Source organism: Crotalus tigris, unplaced genomic scaffold (genome assembly GCF_016545835.1).
Source record: "Crotalus tigris isolate CLP2741 ecotype Arizona unplaced genomic scaffold, ASM1654583v1 scf7180000024427.8105951120:4207309, whole genome shotgun sequence".
NCBI classification, from domain to species: Eukaryota; Metazoa; Chordata; class Lepidosauria; order Squamata; family Viperidae; genus Crotalus; species Crotalus tigris.
Genome location: NW_024100595.1, coordinates 2,150,447 through 2,164,038, shown reverse-complemented (window position 1 = coordinate 2,164,038; position 13,592 = coordinate 2,150,447). Strand labels below are relative to the sequence as shown.

General features: G+C 39.0%; 1 protein-coding gene across 4 annotated transcripts; it reads right to left on the bottom strand.

Annotated features, from left to right (window-relative positions):
• Positions 1-3,784: 3,784 nt before the first annotated feature.
• LOC120302198 (sesquipedalian-1-like) lies at positions 3,785-8,914 on the bottom strand. Of its 4 annotated transcripts, none has more exons than XM_039330273.1 (3): positions 8,095-8,914; positions 5,645-5,702; positions 3,785-4,689 (listed from the first exon to the last, which is right to left on the bottom strand). In XM_039330273.1, the coding sequence occupies exons 2-3, from the start codon at positions 5,645-5,647 to the stop codon at positions 4,060-4,062; spliced, it is 633 nt and encodes a 210-aa protein (XP_039186207.1). In that variant the 5' UTR covers positions 5,648-5,702; positions 8,095-8,914; the 3' UTR covers positions 3,785-4,059. The 4 variants fall into 4 exon arrangements, with proteins under 4 accessions (XP_039186207.1, XP_039186205.1, XP_039186206.1 ...); XM_039330271.1 differs by having other exon boundaries at positions 8,115-8,914; XM_039330272.1 differs by lacking the exon at positions 8,095-8,914 and adding an exon at positions 7,443-8,078.
• Between the last annotated feature and the right edge of the window lie 4,678 nt (positions 8,915-13,592).

Genomic DNA, 13,592 nt, shown 5'->3' with positions numbered 1-13,592 from the left:
GCTTCATTTTTATTAGATTCCCCATCCTCCTGCATTGCTTTGTTTAAAAATGTGAACAAAACAAAATAGAGACCACATTTGTTGAGTGTCTTTGTTAACCAAGGATTAATTGGAAATTCCAACACCAGAAGTTTTTAAGAAGAGATTGGACAATCATTTGTCTGAAATGGTATAGGGCAGTGATGGCAAACCTTTTAGAGACCGAGTGCCCAAACTGCAACCCAAAACCCACTTATGTAATCGTCGGGTGCCGGGTGGATGTGGCCCATTGGGTGGGCATGGCCCATTGGGTGGGCGTGGCTTTGGTGGTAATGGCAGACTGGGTGGGACTAAAAAGTTCAATCAATCCTTTCCAACTTTGCGAGATCTTTTTTTTCCCGCAAGAAGTTGAAATTGATTGATTGAGTGAACCTCTTTTTTTTTTGCATATGGCAGCAGAGGCCTAAAGCAAAAAGGTTTTTTAAAACACAGCTGAAGGCCTAGGACTGGGGTGACAGCGTGCGTGCCCATACTCTGCGTGCCACCTGTGTATAGGGTTTCCTGCCTGAGCAGGTGGTTTGAATAGTAGACCTCCAAGGTCCCTTCCAGTTCTGTTGTTCTATTATTTCTGAATTAAGCTATTTATTTTTATGGGATTGTTCAGATCTAAAGCAGTGTTTTGTTTATTGAAGAAGTCCAGGTTCAGAAAGCCTGTACCATACAAATTTCAGTTAACCAGAAGGAGGTGGATTCAAACAACCCAGAGTGGTTTAGATTTAGTCCTAAATTGTGCTGGGAGTCAGACAGCTTCCTTCTGGACAGCTAACTGCATACTCTGACATTTGTGACTGAAATCAAGTCCTAGAGAGGCTTTGATTTTTCTAGGCACTCCATCTCATCGTACTTTTCATCCCATGCCCTGCGAGGGCAGAGTGCAAAATGGGCAGGGATGCGAGACTGTTTACTTTTCCACTAAACATGTCCAAGGTTGTACCAACCCTTATGGTGCCATCGCAGATTTGTTTTCCCCTTCAGAGGGAAAACTGTAGGAAATGGAAAGGGAGATTACGGCTCCTTTGGCAGCTGCCAAATGAATGATACAATCATCCAAGACTCGTGTGGACAAGCCTGGCATGGGGGAGAAGTGGAAGTCTTGGTTCACAGCAAAACCTCCAGTTGGTTCAGCTCTTTAAAGCATTTTATCCCTTGGGTCTGTTACAATGATTTGGACACACTGCACATCCTGTTCTTTGAATAGTACCTGGATGGGCCTCTGGTGGAATTTTATTTATTTTTATTTATTTATGAGACTTATATACCGCTTTAAGTGCAAGCACTCTCTAAGCGGTGTACACCAGTAAGCAATGTATATATATATTTACATTGCCCCCAACAATCTGGGTCCTCATTTTACCTACCCCGGAAGGATGGAAGGCTGAGTCAACCTTGAGCCGGTGAGATTTGAACCGCTGACCTGCTGAACACAGTCAGCTAAAGTGGCCTGCAGTACTGCACTCTAACTGCTGCGCCACCTCGGCTCTTCATTTGGCCTTCCCGCTAATCAGTAATATGAAGTATGATGAATCTGCCATGGTCTTCAGAGATTTGAAGTTGCATTCCCCTCCACATGTTTCTGTTGCAGTTCCTTAACCATTCCTAGGAGTTTAATTAGGCTGGGGAAGCGCTTTACTGGAAGGCTGTGATTCTGATAAGAAAATACAGTAGTACCTTGGTACTCATCATTAATTGGTTCTGGGAGGCATGATGAGTACCAAACAAATTTTTCCCATAAGGAATATAGTGAGTCACAACACAGCCGACACCAACAAGTTCTAGCTGGTATGTTGAGTACCAAACAAACAACGAGTACCGGGACAAAATTTTCATGTCAAAATGCATTGAGTACCAAATTCGGTGAGTTTCAAAGCAGTTGAGTACCAAGATACCACTGTAAATATTTCATATCTTCTTTTTTCTACAAGTAATTTCCATGATCCCTTCCCCTCTTCCTAGCCCATACATTGTGATTTTGTAGCCCTCCAGATGTTGAAGTCATCTTGGGTTTAGCCCAGAGTTCCCCCATCTTTCTGGCTTTGTGGAGCCAACGGGGGGGGGAAGGGAGATGGTTCTGCGTGAGCGGCAGGCAAGCGCACTCACATGCGCAGCACCATTTGCATGAGCGGCGGGCATACACGCCCCCTGCACATATTCGTTTGCCAATTCCGTGGCTCAGTTCCAAATGGCTCAAGGCCTGGTAGTGGGCCGTGCCCCAGAGGTTTGGGACCCCTGGTCTAGCCAACAGGGAATTAACAGCTGTACATCATCTGGAGAGCCATTTGTCACTCACATTGGTGAGTGTTCAAGTTTCATTGGAGACATGGCAGAAGTAGGAAAGGAAAATGAAGCACTATATTGTGGAAGCTAAAACAAGGAGTAAAAGATAAATATACTGGGATTATCTTGGGAACCTGATTCTCTATTCTCTTTGTTGCCAACCGAAACCCCCCCCCACACACACACACACTAAATTTTCATATGTATATTTGGTTTCATTGTAAATAAAGTACAGTAGTGTATGCTAGGCTTTTGCTCACAGCACACACTTCAGTTTTATTCTTTTTTGGTGTGTTTAAGAATCCGGATAGAAAATCTAAGATTTGAGATCTTCAGAATAAATAGTATGCAACATCCCATCTCTTCTGTCTGTCAAGAGTTTCCTGAAGAAGGGAAGCAGGTATTCCCAGGGTGCACTTCCTCCATTGGCTCCCCAAAATTAAAACATCCCCCAGACTCAATCTTTTATTACTGGGAGATCATGTGAGAATCACTGCCCAATGATTCTATGCAGGATCAGACTTCAGAAAAATCAGAAAAGGTGTGGACTCTTCTTGAAAGAGTTAACTGAAGTAAGGATTGCTTTTTTTTTTTCTAAAGCTGAGTTAAATAAAATGAGAATGCAGATGATGCAACTTGTAGTAAAGCTTGAGGAAATCCTTAATGATACATAGAAAACAATATTTCTACTTAAAGTGGGGGTAAAAGCTAATTATTAGGGAAACACCACCATCCCTGCTTTCTCTGTCTACAGTGGTATTTGATATTAGGCCAGAGAAGATCCTCTAACCTAGATACTGATGACCTCAACTAATAGCCCTGGTGGTGCAGTGGTTAGAATGCAGTATTGCAGGCTAGCTCTGCCCACTGCCAGGAGTTTGATCCTGATTAGCTCAAGGTTGACTCGGCCTTCAATCCTTCCAAGATTGATAAAATGAGAACCCAGATTGTTGGGGGCAATAAGCTAACATTTGTAAACCCTGCCCAGAGAGTGCTGTGGGGCGGTATATAAGTCTTAAGCAGTATTGCCAATACTTGTTTAATTAGCATGCCTGCACCACAGTGGCTGTGCTGACTAGAAGTTGTCAATTGTAGCCCCAGCCATCTAGAATCTAGATAGTATCAGACTGCAGAAGCCAATATAGATGGTCTTTTTTCAAAACTGGATTCCATATTTTATTCTAAACCTAATTTGGGAATCTGTGCCCATTTTTGTTAGTAATAGGACCCTGCTGTTTAGTATAGATCTGGCTGCAATATTTGTAGATCCCAGTCCTGCGTAACTGGAAAATAATATTTTGACTTCCTGGAAAAGACCTTGGGGGGGAGGAAACCACTGTTTAATTTTGTTCACTAGACATTGGTGTAACCAAAACCCACAATAAGAAACCCACAAATGTCCCTTTCCCAAGAAGAGCTCTTGTTCTTCCTGAATGCAGTGACTGCCACAAAAAATGAAATGGCTCTCAACTTTTTCCAAAGACATATTTATTAAAAGCATTTAAAGAAGAACCAATATTTTGAAGCAAGAACTATATTTTTCACGATAATCGACTCGACTGAAACTTTAGGCGCCTCCAAATTCATCGATTGCAGCCAATTGTTTGGGGATTGCCGATCGCCCTAGTCCAGGGGTAGGCAACCTTGGCTCTTTTATGACCTGTGGACTTCAACTCCCACTGGCTCAGGAATTCTGGGAGTTGAAGTCCACGAGTCATAAAAGAGCCAAGGTTGCCTATCCCTGCCCTATTCAAAAGGCATCAAACTCTCACTTTCTGGGATGAGCTTCCTCTTCCCCTCCTGCCACTGTTTCCTAGCCCTTTTGACATCCTTCCCAAATTCCCGATGGAGGCAAGTGAAATCCATGTGATAGAACCTTCTTTGTTCTACCGGTTTTGGAGACAGCAAAGGAAGGTCTGTTGCCTTGCAACTTGCTTCTTCCTTTGAGTACTGTTGGCTCTTCAGCCGGTAAAATTGGCCTTCTAACTCAGTAACCAACGCTCGGAGGTACTCAAATCCCGCCGTGCTCAGAGCGCGCACCCAGTCTTCCATGGTCTCTTGATTCTCAGCTGCCATCTTATAGGTCTGCTCAGGGTAGTCATCAGGGTAGCAGATTTTAAAAGTATGAGGCTCAGAGGAGGATTCCTGCAACTCCACCGTGCAGCCTTCTAACACAATGAGCTGACAAGGAGCCCGGTCCCCAGGCTGTTCCCGGCAGATAAGAAGATTTCCTCGGAGCTCACACCAGCAGCGCTGGTAGGAAGCGGTGCGGTTATTTTTCTTGTAAAGGACGCCCTGCCGGTCTGGGGGCTGGTGCAGGTGAGAAGAGGTAAGAATGCTGGCGATGTGGAGTTTGGTAGCGGACTGGCTCTGAAACTGGAGAGAAAATCATAGAAAACAGAGATGAGGGAACCTACAAGAAGAAGATGAAGGAGCTAAAAGAGGAACGGAGCTGAGCACTTGTCCTTAAGCCGGGCTTCCAAAAGTGTGGAATTACATGTCCCCCAGCAACCTGGGCATGTTATAGTTCACTAGCAAAGGATGTTTAAGTCATGCTTAATAGCAAGGCAAAGAAGATCCTCTAACCTGGATACTGAGGATCTCAACTAATAGCCACAATGGCACAGTAGTTAGAATGCAGTATTGCAAGCTAACTCTGTTAACATCCAGCAGTTCAATTCTCACCAGATCAAAGTTGACTCAGCTTTCCATCCTTCCAAGGTCAGTAAAATGAGGATCCAGATTTTTGGCAGCAATATGCTAACTCTGTAAACTGCTTAGGGCTGTAAAGCACAGTGGAGCGGTATATAAGTCCAAGTGCTATTGCTATGCTCCCTTTACTTTAAGAAATGGTAGACAGCCATTCAAAACTGTCTAGCCATTTTGAGGCACTACAGAGAAGTTCTTTCTCTTTGGTCGTTGTGGTCACCCTAGTCATGTTCTGCTCCCACCTCCTTTGCACCTGTTGGAGGTGTGAGTCCAAGAGCACTGATATTTTAAGTGCCTCCTGACCTATTAAGCATAAGGGGCCAGTGGGATGTAGCTAGAGCAGTGTTTCTCAACCTTAGCCACTTTAAGATGCATGGATTTCAACTCCCAGAATTCCTCAGCCAGCATGACTGGCTGGAGAATTCTGGGAATTGAAGTCTACTCATCTTAACCTTCTCAAGATTGAGAAACATTGAATGACAGCATTATGATTTTACTCCATGCACTCTGCTAGTCAATCATTCCAATCTCGGGAGTGTTCATGGGAATACTTCAGCCTCCAACACTGAGGTGCCCAACAGCTGACCTAGTTTTGACCACAGAGGAAGGAAAAGAAAATTACCATTTTTTCTGTTGCTTGGTTTAGAAGGAGAAAGTGGCAGAATTCTTGTCGATTTCACCTAGTGGAGGGGGGAAAAAAAACCATGCAAGTCCAGCTTTCAAGACATGTTAGTGTTTCAATAGTGATTTTTTTAAAAAAAAAATCAGGTGCTTTATTTCTTTAGTGAAGTTATTATTTTTTTTAAAAAAAATGGAAAACAGTGACAAGAGAGGCATGTTTCTGGCCCACACACACAGTACTAGTAGATAGGTCAGAGTGGTATTTGCCTACCTTGAAAGGAAATGCAGCAGATGAACCAGTTATTGTTGTTAGCACTATTAGACAACACTGTTTTTGATATTTAATAGGAAAAGAGGGAGCTAGGGACCTTTTTGGTGGGCTGGGGGGGGCAGAGCAAGGATGACAATGTAACTAAACCACAATTTACTTGGGTTTGGCTGAGATAGGACTTCCCTGGACAGCCAGTTTGATGTAGTGATTAAGACAACAGGCTAGAAAGTAGGAGACCATGAGTTCTAGTCCTGCTTTGTGCACCATGGACTAGTCACTTTCAGCTCTGGGAACAAGACAATGGCAAACCGTTTCCAAAAACCCTTGCCAAGAAAATTGCCAGGATATATCCAATGAGTCACCAGAGTCAAAAATTGATCTGAAGGCACCAAAAATTGCCAACTTCATCATTGTGACTTGGAACCTGTCAAACAGCCCTATAATGTATTGACTATTGTATAGTAAAGATAAACTGAATGGGTGGCATCCCATGAGCGCTAATAGGCAGCCAATAATCCAAATCTATAATAATCTCAGAGAGAGATTAAGAAGGAGATTAAGAAGCAAATAAGAAGCAAATCCTCCTAGCCCCTACCTTTTTGTACTGGAAAGTTTTGTTTTAAAATAAAGATAGAGGCTGAGAGCCAGAGAAAGGAAATAAATAGCATCTTCCTCCTGATCCAAGTCTGAATCTATTAGGGCAAGAATTCAAGAAGCTTGACAACTGGAATTCTGGGAGTTGGCGTCCGCACCTCTTAAAGTTGTCAAGGTAGAAAAATATTGTATTAGGAGATGGAGAAAAAAATACAGGGAAGCAAACAAAATGCTTTACTTCAGGAATCTGTGTATTCCAGAGGAATTAGGTATAGGCAAAACTATTTAAGTTTTATCGTGTCTGAAATGTATTTTCTCTGTGCAACCTCAATATTTGTAATTTTTTTTTTTTTGCAATTTTATAAGCAGCTATTTCTACATTGGATCCAGACCAATAGCTTTGCTCAGAGGTTCATATTGTCCTTTATATTTTTCTAAAGTGCACTGGAATTTGAGTAGGTTTATATTCCCCCCCCCCACCCTTTTGCCAATGAATGTTTGGCTTGGGAGAATTTAAAGCTAAAAATTGCTTCTTCAAGTTGCATTTAAATTATCTCTAGAGGGACAATCTCCTCAACACTAAAGTTCCAGTATTTGGCACTCTAGATTTTTATTTTAAATTGCCAGACGAGCAACATAGCTTATGGGGATCCTCTGTCTCACATATACTGGAGAAGGATGCCAAGTGCGGGTGCCCCTTTGAAAACAGTCGGAACTACCAAGCCACTGCACTAAGACAGGAGAAAGAGGTAGGATATACAGATAGTCCTCGACTTACAACAGTTCATTTAGTGACTGTTCAAAGTTACAACAGCCCTGAAAATAGTGACTTATGACCATTTTTCACACTTAACCACTGTTGCAGCATCCCCATAGTCACATGATCAAAATTTGGAAACTTGGCAACTGACTCATATTTATGACACATGATCACCTTTTGCAATCTTTTTACATCTTTCCATTCCCCACCATCCAGTCAGAGCTGAAGAAGCTTCTTGGATCAGAAGGGAAAAGTCTTCAAAGAAAAACAAGAAAGTCCAGTTGCCTCATGAAAACGCATCTTTGGGGTAGAATGTAAAAGTAAACACAAAATTTGAAATTGAAGATACGGGAATGAAAGGAAAAGATAGTGAAAAGGAGAAATGATTTGAATGAGGAAATATAGCAAAAATTTCACAAAAAAACTGGTGAAGTAATACAGGGGAATGAAAAGAGACTTTGGAGAGTGGAAAGGCTGATACAAGGGAAATTAAAAATCTACACTGAAGTAGTACAAAAAAAAATCATCAGAAAAAGCCTTAAGATTTTGAGCATGAAAGGAAAGTGGATTGCAAGGAAAGGAAAAGTGACCAATTTTGTAATTGTATGTCTCCCACGTCACACTGCTCGATGTAATGACATGCAGCCTTCAGACATGCCCAAATGTGGACTTAAAATAGTGGTGCAAGATTCTGAGTTTGTTAAAAAAAAAAAAAAAAAAAAATCTTTAAAAGGAGGCTGGGTAGGGCATTTTCAGGGACATTTGTAAATTAATCATAAGATCCAGGTAGGATAATGAGAGAAAAATAGGACATGCAAGCACTTACCAAAGGTATTTTGCCCTTACCTTTGGGGCCAAATTCATCAGGTTTTCCCCTTAGATTTTTCGCCAGGAGTTTTCCTTTTAATTCAAAAGCAGTAATTTCCTAGGTGAAGAGGGTGAGGCTAATGCTCACCTATGTCCTCTATCCAAGTGGTACTAAAGTCATTTGATCTCTTGGTCCAGAGTGACAGAGATAAGAGCAGGAAATGACTTTGATCATGGTTTCTTGTTTACTTCATCCATACCTCCCCACAAATGCGTTTGGAGAACAAGTGGCTAGAAAAAGGAAGATAACTTGACCACAAGCTAGAGTTCTTTCTGGTTCTAAAGGGAACCAGTTTTAGGAGGAAAATGAATTGAATATAACACAAATTGCTCTCCAAAACAAAACCAAATAGCTAAAGTACTATGGGTTTTTATAGCACTCTGTTTAAACGTTTGGATCTATCAAGTTTGTATGGATGAACTTTACATTTGTTTCTAAAGTTTTCTTCTTTAAAATTTTTTCTATTTCCTTTCTATTATTCATATTGTAAGCTACTCTGAGATGGCATACTGTAATGAAATGATGAGGGTAAAGATGAGAAAAATCCTATTCAGAAAAACAATTCTAGAAATTAACTTTTCTGCTTACTTCTAGAGGGCACACAGTTCAGCTTCAGACTTATTGAAAGATGGATGGAGTTTAACTGCTAGGGGCAGGTAGTCCTGATTGGTAAGGCCACACTTGGAATACTGCATCCAGTTTTGGTCACCACGATGTAAAAAAGATGTTGAGACTCTAGAAAGAGTACAGAGAAGAGCAACAAAGATGATCAGGGGACTGGAAGCTAAAACATATAAGGAATGGTTGCTAGAATTGGGTATGTCTAATTTAACGAAGAGAAGGACGAGGGGAGACATGATAGCAGAGTTCCAATATCTCAGGGGCTGCCATAAAGAAGAGGGAATTAAGCTATTCCCCAAAGCACCTGAAGGCAGGACAAGAAGCAACGGGTGGAAACTAATCAAGGAGAGAAGCAACCTAGAACTAAGGAGAAACTTCCTGACAGTGAGAACAATTAATCAGTGGAACAGCCTGCCTCCAGAAGCAGTAAATGCTCCAACACTGGAAGTTTTTAAGAAGAGACTGGACAGCCATTTGTCCGAAATGGTGTAGGGTTTCCTGCCCGAGCAGGGGGTTGGACTAGATGACCTCCAAGGTCCCTTCCAACTTTACTACTACTACTATTATTATTATTATTTAGTGACTGCCTCGACTATTAGCAGTTATGACAGTGATGAAAAAGTACCTTTATAACCAATCCTCACATTTATAATCTTCGCAAGTGTATAAAGCAAAGCAAAGCTGAAGTGAAATCATAAGCATTGTCAGTTTCACTTAGTGATCACTTGGCTTTTTTTTTAATTATTAAAAGTTTTTTATTTTTTCCATATAAACATTATATATAAAAAAAGAAAGTACAATACAATTTTGAAATAAAATAAATTCATAACCATTAGTACGACCTGCCCACCCCCCCCCCCCCCGGTCGCGTCCACCCTCTCTTGAAACATTCCCTACTTCCCTCCTCTTTCTCACCTCCCATCCTACTCTCTTCCCCTCCCCCTCTCCTCTCACTACCCTACTTCCTCTCTACACTTTCTCACCTCTCATCCCTATCAAACCCAGGAACGCAGCATAAGGGGAGTGCCAGGGCCGCACCCCTATAAGCAACCATTATCTATATTACACTTTCCCCCCCACATTTCCTCCCTCCCTCCCACCCCCAACCCCCCTCCCTTCACTTCCCAGAGCAGAATACAGGGTTAATAATAAATTTTTTTATAATAATAAGAAAAAAGAAAAGAAAAAAAGAAAAAAGAAAATATCATACTTAACCTTTAACTCCAATAACCTATAAGACAATTCTCTATAATATTTACTATAATATTCATTCATAAAATAAATGAAACTTTTTAGTTCCATACTTTTTTGAATATAGCCCATCCATCTTCTCCATACAGCAATATATCTTTCTTGTGTGTGATCCTTTAAATAAGCAGAAATTTTTGCCATTTCTGCAAAACTAGATACTTTAAATACCCATTCTTCTAAAGTAGGCAAAGAATCTTTCTTCCAATATAAACCTATTAATAACCTTGCAGCAGTTAATAAATTCAACATCAAAATAGTTTATCATTTAAATCCACAAAAATACCCAATAAAAATAGCTGAGGAGTAAACTTTATCTTCCTTCTAAAAATCTTTTGAATGTTCCACCAAATCATAATCCAAAAAGCCTTTACCTTTTTACAATTCCACCAAATATGGAAATATGTCGCATCTTTATTGCCACATCTCCAACATTTGGGCTGTATATTAGAATACATACAAGATAATTTTTTAGGATCTAAATGCCATCTATAAAACATTTCATAAAAAATTTCTCTCAAATTTGGAGCTTGTGTAAATTTAACATTTCTAGTCCAAATTATCTCCCATAAATCCAATGAAATCGGTTCCTGTATATTTTGAGCCCATTTAATGATACAATCTTTAACCAATTCTGTTTCCGAATCTAACTCTAATAAAACATTATAAATTCTTTTTATATGAGCCTGACTCTGATTTTTAATCTGGATAACCAATTGTTTGTCTTCTAATGTTATTCCCTCTTTCTTGTCTACAGTCCATCTATCCACTATTTGTAAATATTGAAACCATGACTGTAGAATATTTTCTTGCCTTAATACATCTAGAGATTTCAAATGCCAATTCGAACCAGACCAAATTAACAATTCTTTATACGAGATTTTATCAAAATTTGTCCCCTTAGAAATTCCCTCAATTGCATGTCTGGGAATCCCCCAGATAGGTATTTTATAATTCAATCTGTAATAATACTTTTTCCAAACACGAAGTAGGGCATTCCTCAAAATATGTAATTTAAAAGTCCGGTCAACTTTCTTATTGAAAATCAGGTATGCATGCCAACCATATATTAAGTCCCAACCTTCCAAAGAAAGAATATCCTTATTTGTTAAATTAAGCCAATCGCCTAACCAAGTTAAAGTGGCTGCATCATAATATAATTTCAAATTAGGTGCCTTAAGTCCTCCTCTTTCTCGAGCATCCTGTAAAATCTTAAACTTAACCCTTGGTTTCTTTCCGGCCCATATAAAATTGTTGATACCCTTTTGCCATTCATCCAAATTTGCCTCTTTTTTAAAAATAGGTATCATCTGAAACAAAAAAAGGAACTTTGGTAGAACATTCATTTTTACAGCTGAAATTCTCCCCAACAATGACAATTGCAATTTTTTCCAGTCTTTTAAGACCTTTTGTACTTTTACCCATAGTGGTTCATAATTATTCTTATACAATTTTCCATTTGAAGCAGTTAAATATACTCCCAAATATTTAACCTTTTTTACCATCTGGAAACCTGTAGCTTTGACCAAACTTTCCCTATCCTTAACTGACATATTCTTAGATAATATCTTAGTCTTATAATTGTTGACTTTAAAACCAGAGACATTCCCATACTGTGTTATAAGTTCTAGTAAACAATCAATCGCTTGATTCGGCTGTTCCAAAATTAAAACCAAATCGTCCGCAAAAGCCTGCAATTTGTACTCATTCTTCCTTATCTTTACGCCCTTGACTACCTTTGATTCTTGAATCTGAATCAATAAAATTTCCAACGTTAAAACAAATAACAATGGGGATAATGGGCATCCTTGTCTTGTCCCTTTTTCAATATTAAAATTCTCAGTCAATCCCCCTCAGTCAATTTGTGCAGATTGTTGCTGATATATAGCTTTAAGTGCATGTAAAAAATTATCCCCAAAATTCATTTTCTCTACCAATGAAAATAAAAATTTCCAATCTAATTGATCAAAAGCTTTTTCAGCGTCCAAAAAGATAAAAGCCACAGGAATCTGATTATTCTTATCCAAATACTCAATTAAATTTATAATTTGTCTAACATTATATTTTACATATCGCCCTGTTATAAATCCTACTTGGTCATTATGAATCAAGTCCTTCATAACCTACATTAATCTGTTTGCCAAAATTTTTGTAAAAATCTTGTAATCAACATTTAATAATGAAATTGGCCTATAATTCTTAGGCTCTGTAAGATCCTGATCTTCCTTTGGAATCAGTGATATAAAAGCTCTTTTCCAAGAAGGAGGAACTTGTGTACCCAACAAAATACTATTAAAAAGTTCCTTTAATGGCTCCGTCATTTCTTCAGATAAAGTCTTATAATACCTCGAGGTCAGTCCATCTGTTCCCGGAGACTTTCCAACCTTTAACTGCTTAATAGCTAAATCAATTTCCTCCACAGTGATTAATCTATTCATCCCATTTTGTTGTTCCTCTGAAAGTTTAGGAAAATGCACTGATTGTAGATATTTATCTATATCCACACCCTTTATGTTGTCACTTGAATATAATTTTGTATAAAAATCTAAAAAACTCTTTTTGATCAAATTTTGCTGAAAAACCTCAATACCTTTATATTTTACTTTCTCTATAATTCTGGCTTTCTGTTTCTTTCGTAACTGGTAAGCCAACCACCTCCCAGGCTTATTCGCGTTACAGAAAGTATTATGTCTCATATACGACAAATTAGTAGCCACCTGATCTGCCATCAACATATTAAATTGTTCCTTAAGCATCTTTATAGATACCTTTAAATTATTATCAGTTAGATTAAAAACAAACTCTTGTTCCTTTAATTTAATCTCTTCTTCTATTTCTCTACATCTTTGTAACCCTTTTTCCTTAAAAACTTTATTCAATTGAATCAAAATTCCCCTCATATATGCCTTACTGGTGTCCCAAACCATGGACATCGATGTTCCCTTATTCATATTTATAGCAAAAAAGTCCTTTAAATGTTCTTTACATTTTTGTACAAACTCTTCCCGAGTAAACAAATTCTCATTCAATCTCCAGGGTCTTCTATTCCCATCTTCCAAATGTAGTTCCATCCACACCGGACTGTGATCTGACAAAGTTCTGGGGAAAATTTTCACCTTCCTCTCTCTAGAGAGAAAATCACTAGTAATAAAAAAAAAGTCAATTCTTGAAAATGACTGATGTCTATCCGAATAAAAAGTGAAATTATCACTTATATTCCTTTCTCGCCAAATATCAATGAGCTCCAATTCTTCTTTCAAATCAAAAAAAGTTTTAGGTAACCTAGTTTGGGTAAAAGTTTTAGAGGAGCTCCTTTTGTCTACAGTTGAATCTAAAACCCCATTCCAATCACCCATCAAAATTACAGATTTATAATCCAACTGAGATATCTTCCCATGCAAAAACTTATAAAATTGTTTCTGTTGCTGATTAGGAGCATATAATCCAACAATAAGAACTTTTTTACCTTGTAATAATAATTCCACAAAAAGATATCTTCCTTCAGAGTCAGTCTCAATTAATTTAGATGAAAAAATTTTCTTCACGTAGATTACCACTCCCCCTTTTTTCCCTGGAACTGGAGCAAT